We start from the raw sequence: 18,754 nt of genomic DNA, 5'->3' as shown, positions 1-18,754 counted from the left end.
CTCTCCAAGGCAAAGATTTCAAAGCAAACTCGGGTTTCAAGATATGCTGTTCAAACTCTTTTGAAGAAGCACAAAAAAACTGGCAACATTGAGGACCGTAGATGCAGTGGTCACCCATGGAAATTTAGTGCACAGGTTCTCAAACTTGGTCCTCAGGACCCAAAACAGTGCATGTTTTCCAGGTCTCCTCACAGAATCACAATTTAAATAATTAGCTCCACCTGTGAATCTTTTAAAATGTGTCACTGAGTAATGAGTACATCTGTGCAGCTGCTGGGTGACCTGGAAAAAGTGAACTGTGTGGGGTCCTAAGGACCGAGTTTGAGAACCACTGACAGTGCATGAGATGAAAGACACATCATGCTTACTTCCCTTCGATATCGGAGGATGTCCAACAGTTCCATCAGCTCAGTACTGGCAGAAACCAGTGGGACCCAGGTACATCCATCTACTGTTTGGAGAAGTCTGGCTAGAAATGGTCTTCATGGAAGAATTGCGGCCAAAAAGCCATACCTTTGATGTGGAAACAAGGCCAATCGACTCAACTATCCATGATAACATAGGAACTGGGGTGCAGAAAAATGGCAGCAGGTGTTCTGGACTGATGAGTGAAAATTTAAAATATTTGGTTGTAACAGAAGGCAGTTTGTTCACCGAAGGGCTGGAGACTAGTACAATGTCTGCAGGCAACAGCGAAGCATGGTGGAGGTTCCTTGCAAGTATGGGGCTGCATTTCAGCAAATAGAGTTGGGAATTTGATCAGGATTAATGGTGTCCTCAATGCTGAGACATACAAGCAGGTACATATCCATCATGCAATACCATAAGGAAGGCATCTGATTGGCTTCAAATTTATTGTGCAGAAGGACAACTACCTCAACAGAACTATCTTCAGTGTAAAGAAGAATAAAGGAGTCCTAGAAGTGATGATATGGTCCCCACACAGCCCTGATCTCAACATCATCGAATCTGCCTGGGATTACATGAAGGATTTGAGCAAGCCTACATCCAAGAAGATCTGTGGTTAGTTCTCCAAGATGTGTGAAGTGTACCTAGAAGAATTGATGCTGTTTTGAAGGCAAAGGGTGATAACACCAAATTTTGATTTGATTTAGATATCTCTTTTTTTTAAAGCATTCTTACTTTGCAGCATTTTTTCCACACCTGCCTAAAACTTTTGCACAGTACTGTACATGTCTATATGTGAGATGAATGTAAAATCATATACACAGAACTAATCTTACAAATATGTGTAAATAGGTGTACATTAGATCTCTTCTCACAATCCCTCTGCTAGCAGTTGTGTAACATTGCTGTTAACCTGAACTTATTGATAGATATCAGTCCCTATCTCAGTGGTAACAGTTGTTCTATACAATATGTGTGATTATGTTAGAACAGGTGTTTAATAAGGTAAAGCATTCATATAGTTTCATCCCAGGAAGACCACCTACGGATGCCTGGTATGAGTGAGCCATCAGGTCCTGTGCCCCTCTGCTAGCGTCAGGCATCATTTTTGCTGAAAATGTGTTTGTCGCAATGCGATAGGATGCATCAGGAGACTATGCTGATTAATCTGATATGCAATATTTGTATATCTGTGTGCAACTCAGTATTGTATATCAAATTAATCCGTACATTCTCCTGGTGTGTCCTAGTCACTTCACATTGCGACTTAGACGCATTTTTGGCAAAAAAAAAGATATGAAAAAGATGCCCAGAGCCTCCCAGAGTCTCACAGGACCTGGCGCGCTGAGGGTCTTTTTAGCATGACCGAAGCAAAGATGCGTGAGGACTCATCTATACCACAGCTGGTCACCCAATTCCGAATTCTTTCCCTTCTCCTACCAGTCTATGATCTACTCCATCATGTCCACGTGTAGAGTACTTCTGATATTCTGCAACTGTCCATTTCTTAATTCCTATTATGGGAAGAAAAACCAGCAACTCTTGAGGGAAGACTTTCTCCTTTGAGGATGATTCATTGTTGGTTTATGATTGTATGCTTACATTTTCAGGACATTACAGTATTTTAACCACTAAGTATTCGTGAATTCCAGACTACTTAATTTTTTTTTCCCTTATTACCATAAATATTTTTAAAATGTCCATACATATGGGAAATTTCTGATGTTTTATTTTATTCCAATATATAATAACCTGAAACTTTTCCTGCTGCTTACGCAAGCTGTCACATCAACCAATTCAAAACTTTGGTCTCCTTAACAGTTCTTCCCACAACAATTAAAAAGCAAATAATTGTACAATAATATGAGAAAATCTTTTTTGTCTCGATATTACTAACATTATTATTACATATGTACGGTATATTACTGTCCGAATTCATGCTCCTTGCCAGGGCTGCCATCAGAAATTGTGGGGCCCAGGACTGACAAAATAGGCAGGGCCCCCACCCCCCTGTGTTTTTGTGACTCCAGCCCTGCAGTGTCTCTCCAGTTCCAGCCAGCCCCCCTTTTATCTCCCCCACTAACCCGAAACTTCTGTCCCTACAGCCATCCCCCTTCTGTGTCTCCAGCCAGCCTCCATTCTGTGTCTCCAGCCAGCCCCCATTCTGTTTCTACAGTCAGACCCATTCTGTGTCCCTAGCCTGCTCCCTTCTGTATCTCCAGTCCAGCCCCCCTTCTGTGTCCCTAATCAGCCGCCTTCTGTATCTCCAGCCCAGTCCCCCTACTGTGTCCCCAATTAGCCCTTTTCTGTATCTAAAGCCCAGCCCATCTGTGTCCCCAGCCACTACACACCTTGTTGCTCCGTCCAGGGTAGCCTCTGTCCAGGTCAAGTCCTCTTCCTCACGCGGTGCTACATAATGACATCACACAGCATCTCAGAAGAACCCCCGTGTATTCTACGGCAGTCAGCGGTAGGCTGGTAGGCCTGATCGGTCAGTGGGTGGGCTGGATCGGACAGCAGGTGGGCCGGATCATGCAGCGGGTGGGCCAGATCAAGCAGCAAGAGGGGCCAGTTATGATGAGCAGCACTTTGGGATTGCGGTTGGGCCCCCTGTCTGTCCGGGCCCGGGACTCCAGTCCCAGCAGTCCCCCCCTGATGGCGACCTTGCTCCTTGCAGTAATATACTGTACTATATATTTTATGAGTTGGGTATGAAATCCCGGCTGTCGGGATGCCACTAGTCAGAATACTGACAGCGGCATTCCGACAGGCAGAATCCCGTCTCCCATAGGAACACATGTAAGTATTTTACTAATCCCTACCCTAACCCCTACCCTAACAATCACTCCCCGGTGCCTAAACCTAACCCCCCCAGTTCCTAAACCTAACCTCCCCCTCCCCGCACCCTAATCCTAAAACTCCCTCCCTGCTGCCTAACCCTAACCCTTCAACTAATGCCTAATCCTAATCCTGCACTCTTGGTCTTGAAGTGCATTTGCAAAATTTCAATTCGAGGACATATAAGGTAAGTTCCTACCTAGAATTGGTGTTGGAGCCGCAGGTGATAAAAATGCAAGGCACATTCGAAGTACCCTGCACTGGCTCCAAAGTCCACTCCAATAAGGTAGGTGCTCTACCAGGTAGTCCAGGCACAGTTCAATGGCCAACGTGTTTCGAGCCTCACAGGCTCTTCATCAAGGCATATGACTGTGCTAAGGACTCTATAATTTTTATTCTAACAAATGTCCCGCCCATGTATACCAGGAAACGCATCATTGCGGACTTCCAGTCTGCATGGTATAGAAGCGGCTGGAGGATTCCTGAGATTGGTGCTCATGTGACTTCCGGTTCTCACGAGAGTTCGCTCCTGGAAGTGATATATTTTTGTTCACACGGAGTTCCTTTCAGATTGAATACAGGAAGTTCCCTCTGTTGACTAACAATAATTTCCCACGTCTGTACCATGCGGACCGGAAGTACGCAATTTGCATTTCTGGGTATGCTTTGGCTGGGGACCTGGTGAGAGGGTACCCCGCCTATGGCATTACACGCCTACTAGATAGAGTCCAGTGCTGGTTTTGGAAAATACGCGGGACCTCTGCATCTTTTGTCCCCCATATTTCCAACACTAGCCCAGTACTGGTTGTACAAAATACAGGGGACTCTTACATCTTTTGTCCCCTGTATTTTCACAACCAGGACTGGCTCAGAAAAGCCTGGTGCTGGTTGTGCCTTTAGGGGGGACACAACATAATTTTTTTTTTAACACTTTGCAACCTTTTTACACACAGAAGCATGCACAGATTTTACTGATCTGTGCATGCACCTGTGTAATTCACACCTGATCATGCTACAAATTCCAGCATAAAGCAGGTCTATTATTTTGGGGATTTGAAGTTCAATTTTATGTTCGATTTTCTGTTCGATTTGGACATGGGCATGCAAGAAATCACTATACAAAATCGAACCAAATTGAATTCGATTTAGAAAAGTCTTTAGTAAATGTGGGGTTTTGAAAAGGATTTCTACATTCGATTTGATTCGATTTTAGGTGAGAAAAATCAAACATAAAATCGAATGCAAAATCGAACTTTGATAAATATATCCCTAAGTCTCTAGTTATACCTTTTGACCCTGTTCATGAAACCAGCAAACCTAAGGTTGGCTTTGTGAATGTGAAGTATTTGTGTGTAAATACTTACACAAATGTTTTATTAAACAAATCACAATAAAAAGTAAAGTGATATAAAAGTATTACAATACATGTATCAGCTTGTAAGTAAATCTAAGCTTATAGCAAAATGCCTCTAGTGCAATTCCTTGAAACATGTGATTGCATGTAATTAGTATCATCTGTTACCTAGACTATGATGCCTCAAGTATCATGTCAAAAACTGTTCCTCTATTCTTTGACAACTTTTAATTTATTTTTCATTTAATTTAACATCTACTGTATACTAGTTCCAAAAACAGTGTTCTGCTCATCAAGCATCAGTAATAAACTACAGTTTTAAAGCATAGTATTAGGTAGCAAATAATTATGCACCAGTAGTTTTCTATTGGTTGGTCACTTGCATGCTGTCATTATCTTATCAGATTACTTAGCACAGTTACAGGCTGTAGGTATCACCTGAAGCCACAATTCCTCTTACTATATAACACATGATCTGACAGATCGTTTTTCACTTATTGGCATTTATTGCTAAAAGAGTAAAGGGGTCAGGAGCATTATCTGTGATGGAAATCAGTTCCACAAAGTGCAGCCATGCATTCTTGACAAGATTCCATGGAAACCACATCAGTCAGCACACAGCTGATTAAAGTCAGACTTTTGGAAACAGTAAGAATATTTTTAAGCTGAGACACACATATTAATCTATTTATTACCAGTTATTTATATAGCGCACACATATTCCGCAGTGCTTTACAGAGCATATTTGGCCACTCACATCAGTCCCTGCCCCAGTGGAGCTTACAATCTATATTGCTTACCACATGTACACGCACACACATACACACTAGGGTTAATTTTTGGTGGGAGCCAATTAACCTACTAGTATATTTTTGGAGTGTTTGAAAAAAATGAATTATAAATGTTATAGAAATTAGACTTAGGGGTATATTTACTAACGTGCAGGGTTATATAAGTGGAAGTGCCCATAGCAACCATTCAGATTCTACTTATGTATCTAATACCTTCTGGAAAATAATAGCTAGAATCTGATTGGTTGATATGGGCAACACCTCCACTTCTATAAACCTGCACTTTAGTAAATATGTCCCTTACAAACTAGTTGCAAAAGAGTAATTAAACAATTACTAGACAAAATGTAGAAGAAAAGCACATTTACATGTGTGTGTTGAGTCACAACTACTGTATCTCCACATAATGTACACCCAAACCCAAAATATATTACTTCTTTACAAATGTGCATAGCTGCACCTAGCGTAGAGATGTGGTTTCATAGTGCTAGTAGTAAATGTGAAAGTCACATTATACTATTTGCACAGACTGTAATAATGTAATGGAGTGCCATATAGACAATAGAGTTTAGGGCCTTGGCAATGTTATTCAGTTTTCATATCAAATGTATTGAAATACAAGCACCCCCACATGTGTCACTTTCCAACTTAAAAATCACATTTGAATCTTCTTTCCTGTATTAGACTTAATAGAAATGACAAATAAGTAACCAAAATAGACAGATGAAATTTGAAATAATATAGCTGCGGCACATATGAATGAAATACTACCAGCTGGAGAGGCTAATAGTCACACAGCCAATCAGAAGCTACTTGATAGTGTTACTACTACTAGTGTCATCATCATCATCAGCACATGTTTTACACCAGGCCTCCAAAATATATATTTCCCATGAAGCATATGGGATGTATCCAAGGGCTACATGTCTAAGGGGTGTACTATACTTATGTGGGCTCACCTAGGTTTACTCATTTTACGATTGCCTCCTTTCCTGGTATAAGGGGCTGCAAGGCTAAGTTATGCACAAATGTAAATACAAATGCACATGTAGCACATATATGTACGCAAGAAACACTGAAATGTGCCCAATTGCAAATAAACCCCAATTTCTCTATTTTCAGATGTTGTAATGTAAATGAGATGCAAATGGACACAGTAAAGACTTCATAAGGTACTTCTTCCTACTCTTAAATATAAATGTTCTTCCAGAAAATACTGTCAATTTGCAAGAAAGCAGACACCAGGGCTGTCAGTTGTGTATTTTAAAATGTAAGATTACAGTATTTGTCCAAAATACTGATCAGTATTTATACAGATTTTATACAATATATTGTACCTACACCGAGAAAATTATGTGTGCAGAACTTAAGTGAAAAAATAATTTCAACACACAGGACCACAAAGCAAAACCTTGTATTATTAAGTATATAATTGCATGTATATGCATACTGCAAGAGTCACCCCAATAGTCATGGGTCCCTCCCCCAACATATACATTTCTCCCAAGGGGCCCCATTTATTAAACAGATTTAGCATGGAACCCCCCCAAATGGATGTAATGGATATCCCCAGGATGTATGATAGGGTTCCACAACAGATATTGAAGATATCTACTATAGTCCCCCATTTTTCTATTGCAATAGCAGCCCATGTAGGTTTCTGTGGGGGATGCTATACTATGAAATTTACTAAGGTCCAGAATGTTTGACCCCAGTAGCCAACGCCATCTTTATATGGTATTAGACATTGTAGTGTAAAGGCTACAGGTTGCAGAATTTACCTGGTAATAGCCACTTGCGTATGCACTGTCATGTGCAGTAAAATAATGTGCTGAGCATGTGCTGTAACATAACGTGCCGGACTGAGTAACGTGCAGAAAGTAATGTGACCTCATCAGTGATACTGTAACTTTACTTTACACATCGCAGGGATGTTCTCCTATCAGAGTCTCTGTTCCTGGACGTGTTTCCTCATACATTCTGGCTAAACATAATTTCTTATTGCCATGAATAGCGGCAATAAGAAATTATAATTATTGGTCCAAAACCAGATTATTAATAAATGGGCCCCAAGATACCACTGTGCAGCACATATCATTGTGTATGTAACATGGGTAGCAGTGAATGCATCGGCCAATCCATCACGCGCTTCATGTGCGCTGCACTGATCATTTACATACTGTCATCTTTGTCATACAGAAAATATTTGTTGCATTTATAAAACTCATGCGTTGTGTCAGGTGTTAATGATGGTATTGGTAAATCACTAGCAAAATAAGAAGATACTTCATTAATCAAACTTGTTGTCGTCAATATGTTCAAAATAAAATTAAAAACGACTGCAAAAACAAACTAATTTCTAATGCACTTCTTAGAACCAAACTAATTTCTAATGCACTTCTTAGATGTGTTTTCATGCATAAGATGGTGAACTTGAACATTTATATGAAGTCCCATCCCCTCACACACTCCTGTTGCCTATTAGTATTTGGCAATACATATATTATACATTATAAAACTCTGAAGTTGTCTAGCTATGTTGACATCTTTGTTTCAAAGTCAGTGCAGATGGGCTGTGCTTTGATGGGTTTCCACCTGTACTTACTCAGAGAGCAATAATTCTACATGCCACACCACAAGCTCACCATGATGACATAACAGCAATATGAGCAGTGGCTTTTTTTCTCCCCTCTTTGCATTTTGCAGTTCTGTATTACAGTGGTTCTGGCAGACAGTTCTCTCCTGACACTGTTTACAGCACATGATACTTGAGTCAGTCTCTTTTTTAATCGGCGTAAGGGAATTAAAGAGAGCAGCACCAAAGAAAGAGGTAAGCAATGTTACAGATCATGTTTAAGGATGCATTGTTGTTATAACATTATTATGTTTATGGATTTCTTGCCAGCCCTTAATCCTCACTAGTTAACTATTTTCTCCTACTTTTAAAAAATCAATGCTTTCAGTAAGCTAGCATTAGAAACAAAATAGTATATATATATATATATATATATATATATATATATGGTAAGAGTGTAACTTGAATATTAAATTTTACAGATGTGCATCAGATGTTTCAGTTTAATACACATGTATTCTGACAATGTCTAAGTATCTGACAATGTCCAGGTGTTTACTTTTTAAACTTATTTTTTTCAATTATACTATCCACAACAAGCAACAAAATAATTCTAGCTAACCAGGCACAAAATACAGAAAGTGGATTATTTAAGACTACAATACTGTATGAAAAGCATTTTATTCAAACAATTTTAGCATCCTGAATCATTTTCAAGTTGGCTAATTGGATTTATTGTCTGAAAAATAGAACACATTATTTTAAGTTGATTCATAATTATCATTGAAAAATACAAGCATTGCCTGGTTTTGTAAGATTTGAGCACAAAGTGATACAGTACGTGAGTAGATGCAATTAAAATATTTTTTTTTACTATTTTTTACAAATTAAAACAATATGTGACAATGAAAATAATATGTAGGGAAATATGTAAAACATTTGGTAAGCATCATATTACAGTTTTGTAACTGGATGGCTAAAAAAAATTTTAATGTTAAGAATCATACAGCACATTGCTAGTTTTTGATTTTTTGGATTGTTATATTTCTGACATGAAATTATTCGATGTAATAAATGTTTTAACATTAAGATTTAAAGTTAAGATATAATGCTTGCCAGATACTTGCACACAGGTAGTTAACTACTGGGTCCGTTATGAAGCTGGATTTATTCTTAAAATGCAGACTTAATATGCACTGCAGAAGTTTAAAACTTTGCATAATGTGACAAGTTAATGCATCATTAAGGTACTTTATTATTGAAATACTACTTGGTGGCAGTAGAACACCAATTATTAAAGATAGATAGATAGATAGATAGATAGATAGATAGATAGATAGATAGATAGATAGATAGATAGATAGATAGATAGATAGGAGTGTCATAAAGTGTGTATATACAATTTTGTTAAAGAGTGTAAATGGTGGAGTAGTTCCTGACTTTATCCTATACTTGTCATACATATGTCACCTGCTTATCTGAGACACCAACACTTCTAAATAATGTACTTACACCACACCCACTAGGTGGGATGTCCTAGTTTTTAGCTGCTTCAGTTAGGTCTTCTACCTGACTCAGCATTTGTTTTCTTTCGACAAGCGCACACACATAATGTCCATTTCCAAATCCAAGGCTATTGGACATATGTTCCTCAATATAGAGATTAGTTAACTTTTTTTTAGAATGTACATGAATATAAAATCTCACTAGCTGTTGTAGTTTACTGTTAGAGAAACTTGGGAACTTTACACAGATTGCCTAAAAAGTTTTTATATGTTGGTTGAATGCTTCATCACAAATGAATGGGGCTGCATCAACAAATAGTGATGGAAAGCACTGAGGGGTCTATTTACTAAGCAGTGTTAGGAGACAGAGTGAAAAGTGATAAGAAAAGTCATAAGGTGCCAGCCAATCAGCTCCCAGCTGTCATTTGTCAAACACAGCCTGTGAGATGACAGTTGGGAGCTGATTGGCTGGCACCTTATCACTTTCTTATCACTTTTCACTCTGTCTCCTAACACTGCTTAGTAAATAGACCCCTTAGACCATAAATATGAGTGCTCTCCACCACTAAAATTTAGAGGACACCATTATCATTTGTACATCAAGTCGCCAACTTAGTGTACACAATTACATTGGGCATATTCCCAAACTATGAAACCTGCCACCCACTTATGTGCAAAATTTAAATATTGCAGATTTGAAAATAAATAAAATTTAAGCTGATTTCAAATAGTGTAAAATGTGGGAGGAACCAGGATTTTTAAAATTTTCTTTTATATTTGTCAAACAAAAGAGCTTTTTTGACCACTGTACCAACAGTTTCCCAGTATGTAAATGACCAGGATTTAAAATGTATGTAAAATATACCTATAGTCACTTCAGAAGGGCACATCGAAAAGTCACTTTCTCTGTAATGTGATTGTGGCAGATGGGTAAGATTGTAAGGTCATTTTCGTAGGGACAAATGGGTATGTATAAAATATCTCATTGCACAGTGTTGTAGAATATGTTTGTGTTATATAGATGAAAAATAATAGTTACATATAAATAATATTTTATTGATTCTAATATTCTTTTATCCTATTAGAAACATCCTAATCTAGTTTTTGCCCCCATGGATGAAGTTAGCTACAGCTGGCATTCCAGGATACATTAGAGATTTCTTTGATTCCTGTGCACAGTTCATAAATAAGGATTAAGTGGAAACTATGTGATTTCATATGATCTATTCTATCAGTTTACTGACTGATTAGTTTAATAACTCAGGATAGTTTTGTTTAACACAAAAATAAACTAAATTTAATATTGTGCCCATTGCTATAAGTTGTTATACATCTATGTATGTTCAAAAATAGTTCATTCATATAGAAAGGTATATTTTACTGTTCCCATTTATGTAATCCAGTGAATGTTGTAAAATAGATAACATAGATGAACGATATCTACTTTAATAATGCATCAAGCTATTCAGAAAACTCATCAAATCTGGAAGAAACATACATCTGTCCCATACAGTACATCTGTCCTATCTCTTCTCAATTATTTTTTTTTCTGCATTCCTTTAAATATTTTCTTTTCATTCCCAAAGTGTTCTCTGATGGGAATATTGGGAGGAGTAGTAGGTTCGTATGGTGTGTGCACTAGCATTAATGACCAGGGAACTATTCCGATGAACATCCAAATATACTGTAGACACCAGACAATGAAATACACAACTCATCATGGTTATGTTTCTTGGTCTGTTGTACGTAGATGTCTTCAAGTGCATGAAAATCTGCTCAGCAATCAAAAATAAAGCTTAAACCATCTACTCAGAATGCACCACTTTCTAACTTTCTAGGATCATGGTCTCTGAAACTCATGTGTGTGATATTATTGTTCATCATAGAGATCAAGAGATCAGTAATCCCCCTTTTAGGTCCATGTGATCAAAGTCCTCAGTTTTGCAGTTGAGTGCACATCAACTGAGGGTAAAGCTGGGTCACACTACTATATTTGTGCTGACCAGCAGATTTTCAACTGCTTGGTCCGATAATCTTAGAGTGTGTCAATGCAGCACCCAGGGCCGATTATCATTCCTAAAGCAGTCGGACTGGATGATTGTATCTGACCTGTTGCACGACATTTGTTTAAAACAATGATCTAATATCAACTTTGTGATAAGCTTTTGGACAGATAATCATTCAGATTGGAATGATAAATCATTAGTGTCACTAAAATCATAAAGTTGGTCAGATCATGAGTGAAATTGCTCAGGTGTTTACCTAGCATTCACAGTTGCTTGAATAACATCTCTTTGTACTAAAGCATGTCTGTAATTGGTTCATGTACTGTACATGTGCATGCTTTATTAAAGTGCAATCTACAATGAATATGCCTTAACAATTGGGATGTGAGGGTTAACATAATTCAACATTTCAGCATGTTCATCAGGGAAAAGATTACCCAGCCTACTTTTGAACTTGTGATGGAAACTTGGCATGAAACATTCCTTCGTATGGGTATATATTAAGTGAAATTAGTCTTTTATTCAAAGCAGAAAAATGTAATAGACATATACTCATACTTTATATTTCTATACTTCTTAAACTAATAAATAAGTAACTTTATTTTTTCTACTATTCAGGTACATTAATAATTGCAGTGATGCATCTCCAACTCCTTCCTTTACTGGTGCTGCTTGTTGTTGGTAGTGTGTTCTCCCAATATTATGATTATGGATCACCAGATGATTACTATGGAGGCCTAGCTCAAGGACCTTCCTCTGCTAATTGTGCACCAGAATGTAACTGTCCAGCAAATTATCCTTCCGCAATGTATTGCGACAACCTTAAATTAAAGAAAATACCATTAATTCCACCTGGAATTCAATACTTGTATCTGCAGAACAACATGATTGAGGGTATAGATGATGACACATTCAAAAATGTGACTGATTTGAAATGGCTCATTCTAGACCACAACCACTTGTCTAATGCCAAAATTAAGAAAAATGCTTTTTCCAAATTGAAAGAGTTACAGAAATTGTACATGAGTTTCAACAACCTCACCGAGCTCATTGGGCCACTACCAAAGACCATGGATGACTTGCGTGTAACCAACAACAAGCTCTCAAAGATTACCCCCAACATTTTAGAAAGTTCGGTGAATATTACTGTTATACACCTAGAGCACAATGCACTGAAAGAGGATTCAATTTCAGGTGCATTTAAAGGCCTAAAATATCTTTTATACCTTGATTTAAGCTTTAATGAGCTGACAAAGCTACCTAAAGGACTTCCACCAGGCATAAATATGCTCTATTTTGACAACAATAAAATCAGCAATATCCCAGATGAGTACTTCCAAGGTTTCAAATCTCTACAGTATCTCCGCCTGTCTCACAATGATCTGAAAGATGCTGGTGTACCTGGCAATGCATTTAATATCTCAACCCTTGTTGAGCTGGATCTTTCATTTAATTCACTTGGAAGTATTCCGGCTGTGAACGAAGGCCTGGAAAACCTCTATCTACATGTCAACAAAATCCAAAGTGAGTTGATATATAAGGTTGTATTTTAATGAACATTTAAATGGAACATAAATGTATGCACTACAGTATGTCTTCTTGTGAGTTGCAAATTAGTTTCTTATTTCCTATAAACTTTGAAATGCATACTGCTTTAATAAAGAAAAAAACTAAAGAGGCAGCATTTATGAAAGAAAGGGTAATTTACAAACTGTGTAGACAATCCATGTGGATGTGCAGCACAAGGGCTGGTTTGCTTTTCCTTTATGGTGACATACATGTATTTGTGTTCAAAGCATATCTCCCAACACAGTCTAAGGGGTCTATGTACTAAGCCTTGGAGAAAGATAAAGCGGACAGAGATAAAGTACCAACCAATCAGCTCCTAACTGTCACTTTACAGGCTGTGTTTGAAAATGACAGTTCGGAGCTTATTGGTTGGTACTTTATCTCTGTCCATTAATCTCTCTCCAAGGCAGGCTTAGTACATAGACCCCCAATTTTGGAATGTAGGGCGTGAAATGTCACGCTGGTGGTGTGACTGCATCAGAGGGCCATGCAACTGGGAGTTGTGGCCTTGCCTTTGATCAGCATTTTACTAGCCTTTTTTGCCCTGCAAGCAGTGGAGAGATCTGGAACACCTCCATACCCTAAGCAAACTGGGACAAACAGGATGGTGGTACTGTCTTCTGAAATCATGACTGTCCTAACAAAATAGTTGGGATGTATGGTAGATTTCATCCTTTATTTACTGAATTCAGGTTAGCCACATTAATGTGCCTGGAAGTGTGTTTGTAAAAGCAAAGATTCTGGATTGCCGGATGAGAAATTTGAATGAGCTTCATGGAGTGGAGGCTGTGCAGTATATAAATGATGTTCCAGTAAACAGTGTATAAGGAAGGGAGAAAGAGGCAAAATTGTAAATTAATTCTTCAGTGTTAAATGAGGATTTGGTTAAAAAGTGATAATAGGCAGGACTTTGACATTTTAATATTTGCAAAAATTGTCAGTCCTATGGATGAGCAAAGTGTCTGTAGCAGTACATCTAAAGAGCTGAATAGGAAAGGCCATCAAACAAGTGCTCTGCGCAATAATTGTGCACTGTTTTCCGGTTTGTGAGTGACCCTTGTTTGTTGTATACTGTAAATCTAGTATTGTATTTAAGAGGAAGTTTCAACTAGCTCTTTTTAAGCTGATTTTAATTTTAAAAATAAATAATTTGGGCAGATCGTAGACAGTATGGGGTATATTTACTAAAGTGCAGGTCTATAGAAGTGGAGGTGTTGCCTATAGCAACCAATCAGATTCTACTTATCATGTATCTAGCACCATCTAGAAGATAATAGCTAGAATCTGATTGGTTGCTATGGCCAACACCTCCACTTCTTTAAACCTGCACTTTAGTAAATATAACCCTCTATAAGTCATAACTTACAACTATTTTAAATATGACATTTAAAGTTGCAATTATAATATCTAAATTATTATGTTGCAAATATTCAAATGCATGATTAAAAACTATAGATAATGTAAAACCTTCACGTACTTGTATGTTTTAAGGGGCATATGTATCAATTATCAAATTTTAAACCTGATAATTGTAATTTCTTATCGCAACTATTTGTGGCAAAAATAAATGATGTGCCACCACCAATGTACCAAAAATCACAATTAGGGACAGGAGCTCCGAAAGGAGCCTATCCCTGTGATGTCTTAGAAGTGAAGTGAGAGTTTGAGCGGTCACTTCATTTCTATATCGGGTCCCCGTGGAGCTATGGCGCATGCGGCGGCCATTTTTGGAACCCTTTCCTGGTAATTTTTGCTGAATGTAGCCTATAGACTACAGCGACTAACGCCATCTTCTGAGGCCAAACACTGGAATTCTTCGCATTTCGGATCTTGATAAGTTGTCAGAAACTTTCTATGGGGACTGTGGCTGCTGTTGGAAATGGAGGGACCAGGGCTGATTCCGGAGATATCTGCTGCAGTCTCACGTTATTACATTTGCGTGATACTTAATATTTGCGGGTACCCCATGAAAATGTGTGCTTTTGGTGATATCCATTTTAATGGAGAGTTTTGTGGGGCCTTACAAATAAACAAAGATAATGATGATGTTTCATAGGAACATTGATTGTGAGTAATTAATTTAGGGACTACTAAAATATAGCAAATATATTTTTTCACTGCAAGCCATATCCTTGACATACCTTGATGTTCCCAGGCTTCATCTTAGAATTGGTAGCAATTCATCTGAATATGGAAAATTTCTGCTATTGTCTAGAACAGTAAAAACCTTAAAGGGAGGAGGCGGGAAGTTCTGTAAAAACAGGTCTACATGAGATAGAATCCCAATAATCTGTTGGGAGTAGGATATATATGCAGTGGGCTATTATGAGTTGGAATGATATACCAGCACTTCTTCCCCTAACATCCTCTGAAGCTGGTCATATATTCTACAAGATTAGCTTTTAGACCATGTGGCAGCCATATTGTTTTGTCTTCAATGAATAGGAGTGTTGTAGCACATCTATTAATAATGATTAGGGTACTGGAAAGTTGCGCCAATTTATTTTTAGTACAAATCTTCTTACTAGCTAAATATGTTACTGAACCTAATTATTCAATTTTACATACAGTTAAATATGAGAGCTCAGAATGACCAATATACTTATTTATTTATACTCATAATTACAATTTTAATTGGGTCATGGTTTAATATTTAATTTATATATTGAGTTAATTCCAAATGTAGACCATGGACATATGGGTTCTTTATATTCTAAACCTCATATAGTCACTATCAAATGTCTTAGGGCAGGATGTACTAAGCATCGCATCTGCAATGCTGTACATTCAGCCACTTATCGGGTACATACTAGCAATAATATTGCTGGTATGTACCTAGAAAATCGCAAAGGACAGCTCTCCTGATAAGAGCTGCCTTTTGCGATAAAGGGAATTTCAGGTTGATGTCCTAGAAAACCCACTGGCGTCCTTCTGTGCATGCATAAAAGGACGTTCGCACTGCGGGGGGTGCTGGAAGGGATCTGACTGGATCCTTCTCAGGGAGAATTGCAGAAACAAGCCCATAGGTTTCTATTGGTTAACGTAATCTAAAGATGGCATTACCCACTGGGTCCAAGCTTTGGAATGTAAAGCATTACGGAGCTTGGTACATATGGAAATTTGGCCAAAACTCAGAAAACAGTTTTTTTCTGTGTTTTTACTGCATTCCATCCTTTAGTACATCCCGTCCTTAGTATAAATATTGCAGAACTCAAAGCACCTTAATGTACTACAGTATATCCTAAGATGATACATTTAAAAACTCAAAAACATTGGGGCTGATGAAGATTTGGACAAGTTGGTTTTGTGGACGTATACTGTGTGTATTCGCATTGTGCACACCTCAGATCTGAGCGTACCAAACTATGAGATATGCAAAGTCGTGCACAACTCATATGCATTTCCATTTGTGGGTGAAGGGGTTTAACTGGGTGGTAACAGACTGTTCACACATTTACAAATGTCAGCGAGGGCATGTCAGAGGTTTGCCTACTCTTAATTACACATTTCAGGTGGATAGGGCTAGTGCTAGTGCTCACTGATTATGAAAGCTATGAAATTAAGTGTATGAATAGTGGCGGTTCAATTGAAGAGATATGCACAACTCTCCATATGGGTGAATATACACAATTAGTTCCGCACATGCAAAGGGTTCAACTCTAATTAGACCCAATATAACAACACTAAAATATTGCTGTTGACTTTTATAACATGATTGTAAGCACAAGTGACAAATGTTTTGCAGTTTGTTTAATACCCAGTTTCCTATTTTGCAGAATTAAATGTGAACAGCTTTTGCAAGGTTATTGGACCACTGGAATATTCAAGGATCAGACACCTGCGCTTGGATGGAAACAACATTACCCGTGCTGAGATTCCCCAGGAGCTTCACAACTGTCTCCGTCTAGCTTCAGAAATCGAGTTGTAATAGGGAATCTTTAGTCTAAACAGTGGTTCCCAAGCCGATGATTTTTTATTTCTTTTTTCTGTGATTCATTCAGGTTAATGAAATCCATTGAAATATACATCATATTAAGACGTGATTCTTCACAAGTTTTTGTCAGGTTAAATGCATGTGATTCAACTCTAAAATTTAAATGAATGCATAAAACATAATTTTAGCGCAATCAATATTTTTATTAACCTATAGCCGAATGTGATATAAAGAAGAAACAAATATATATATATATAAAAATGCCTTGATAGGGAAATAATGTAGAAGATTAAAAATGTAAATATATACCATGATAAGGATGATCTAGAATGGAAAAGTAAGTGCATTTTGTTTTGTAAGTGTAAGTGCTGGCATTTATTGAAAAGTTACATTTGGTGTCTAGTGACTGCAGCTATAAGTACTCCATGTGCTGACATCACATCTAATAACTTGTATGGAGAGTCCACATTTGCATTGCACAAAACCCATTATATACAATGGTAAGAATACAGTCTCAATAAATTGTATCACGCAAAAGGAAAATGTAAACTACAGCATTTCTTACTCTGTGATGTCAGCTAAACAATGTTCTTAAGGAGAGGTACTGATGGCCACATCCACTGGATCATTATGAGGCAAAGCATCGGCACAGACTAATATGCAGTAGGGTAAAATACTAAATGAGGACTATACTACCACTATTATTTTGGACCTTAGTATGTATAACTGTAGGTTGTAACACACATGCTGTATGATTTTTTTTGTTTATTTTTAAGTAAAACATGTCTATATGAATGAAATATTTGGACTCCACTCTTCTGTTAAGTTCAATAATTTGATGTCAAATTCACAAGTGCTCAGGTATAAGAGTCCATTAATAATGTTGTGAAAAAAGGGTAGAGTCTTATATTGAGTTTCTGTATGTCAACCCTTTTCTGTGAATAATTGTTATAAACTCTTCACAATTCAATTTCATCACAAGAGCAAGATAAATGTTAAATGTTCATTGTAACCTTCAATTATATATTTATATTGTAATATATCCCTTGTGATTATATATTGATTGCCATGTGTTATGCTGTACATTTAAATATTCAGCATAATGTACTTTCCTGGTTATTTGTATACCCAGCTGAGCATATAGATGCTTGACAAATTTCCCTGGAACATAATTTCATAAATGATACAAACAGTACTGCAAGTAATCTGCTGTATGGACTGGTCCATTTGTGAGGCAATAAAAGCTTGTTTTACTTTACAGTGTTCATGATGCATGAAAGAGAGGGAGTATTCATTTGTCCTACAATTCTTTACTGAGATGATGTTAACAGTGCAATATTGTGGTAATAATAAATACTAATATTTAACTTACATTTTATATATATATATATATATATATATATACACACATATATATATATATATATATATATATATATACATATACATATATACATACATACTGTACATATATAAGCTAAAGGAAATCCACATGGGTGCCACTGATTAAAAAAACAAAAGCATTTTTTGGTTACTCACTATACAAATATCTGCATATTATGACAGTGATTGTTTTTGTGTGTAGGTGTTTTTCTAGAAATATATATTTTAAAGATAATAATGGTTATTAATATACATTGCCCAATGTATTTTTTTATGTATTTTCAATTGTTTTCTAAATCTATTCCTTATCGTGAATATTGAATAGAACATTTTTTAAAAAAAGCATGAAAATATAATTTTAATTTTGTTTATGTGTATTCAAATAATACAT

General features: G+C 37.1%; 1 protein-coding gene across 1 annotated transcript; it reads left to right on the top strand.

Moving 5' to 3' along the window:
* Positions 1 to 7,954: 7,954 nt before the first annotated feature.
* LUM (lumican) lies at positions 7,955 to 18,238 on the top strand. Its single transcript, XM_088454417.1, has 3 exons — positions 7,955 to 8,221; positions 12,096 to 13,001; positions 16,823 to 18,238. The coding sequence occupies exons 2-3, from the start codon at positions 12,116 to 12,118 to the stop codon at positions 16,972 to 16,974; spliced, it is 1,038 nt and encodes a 345-aa protein (XP_088310543.1). The 5' UTR covers positions 7,955 to 8,221; positions 12,096 to 12,115; the 3' UTR covers positions 16,975 to 18,238.
* Positions 18,239 to 18,754: the final 516 nt, after the last annotated feature.

This window comes from Taudactylus pleione, unplaced genomic scaffold (genome assembly GCF_031769625.1).
Source record: "Taudactylus pleione unplaced genomic scaffold, aTauple2 ptg000040l, whole genome shotgun sequence".
NCBI lineage: Eukaryota > Metazoa > Chordata > Amphibia > Anura > Myobatrachidae > Taudactylus > Taudactylus pleione.
Note: the sequence above shows the minus strand (reverse complement) of the source record. Positions and strands in the feature narration are given on the sequence as shown.

Bases quoted from the DNA above. Each gene is read 5' to 3' on its own strand.
- LUM (XM_088454417.1), top strand. From the start codon at position 12,116: ATGCATCTCCAACTCCTTCCTTTACTGGTGCTGCTTGTTGTTGGTAGT. The intron at 13,002-16,822 runs GTGAGTTGATAT...CCTATTTTGCAG, and splicing joins ACATGTCAACAAAATCCAAA to AATTAAATGTGAACAGCTTT.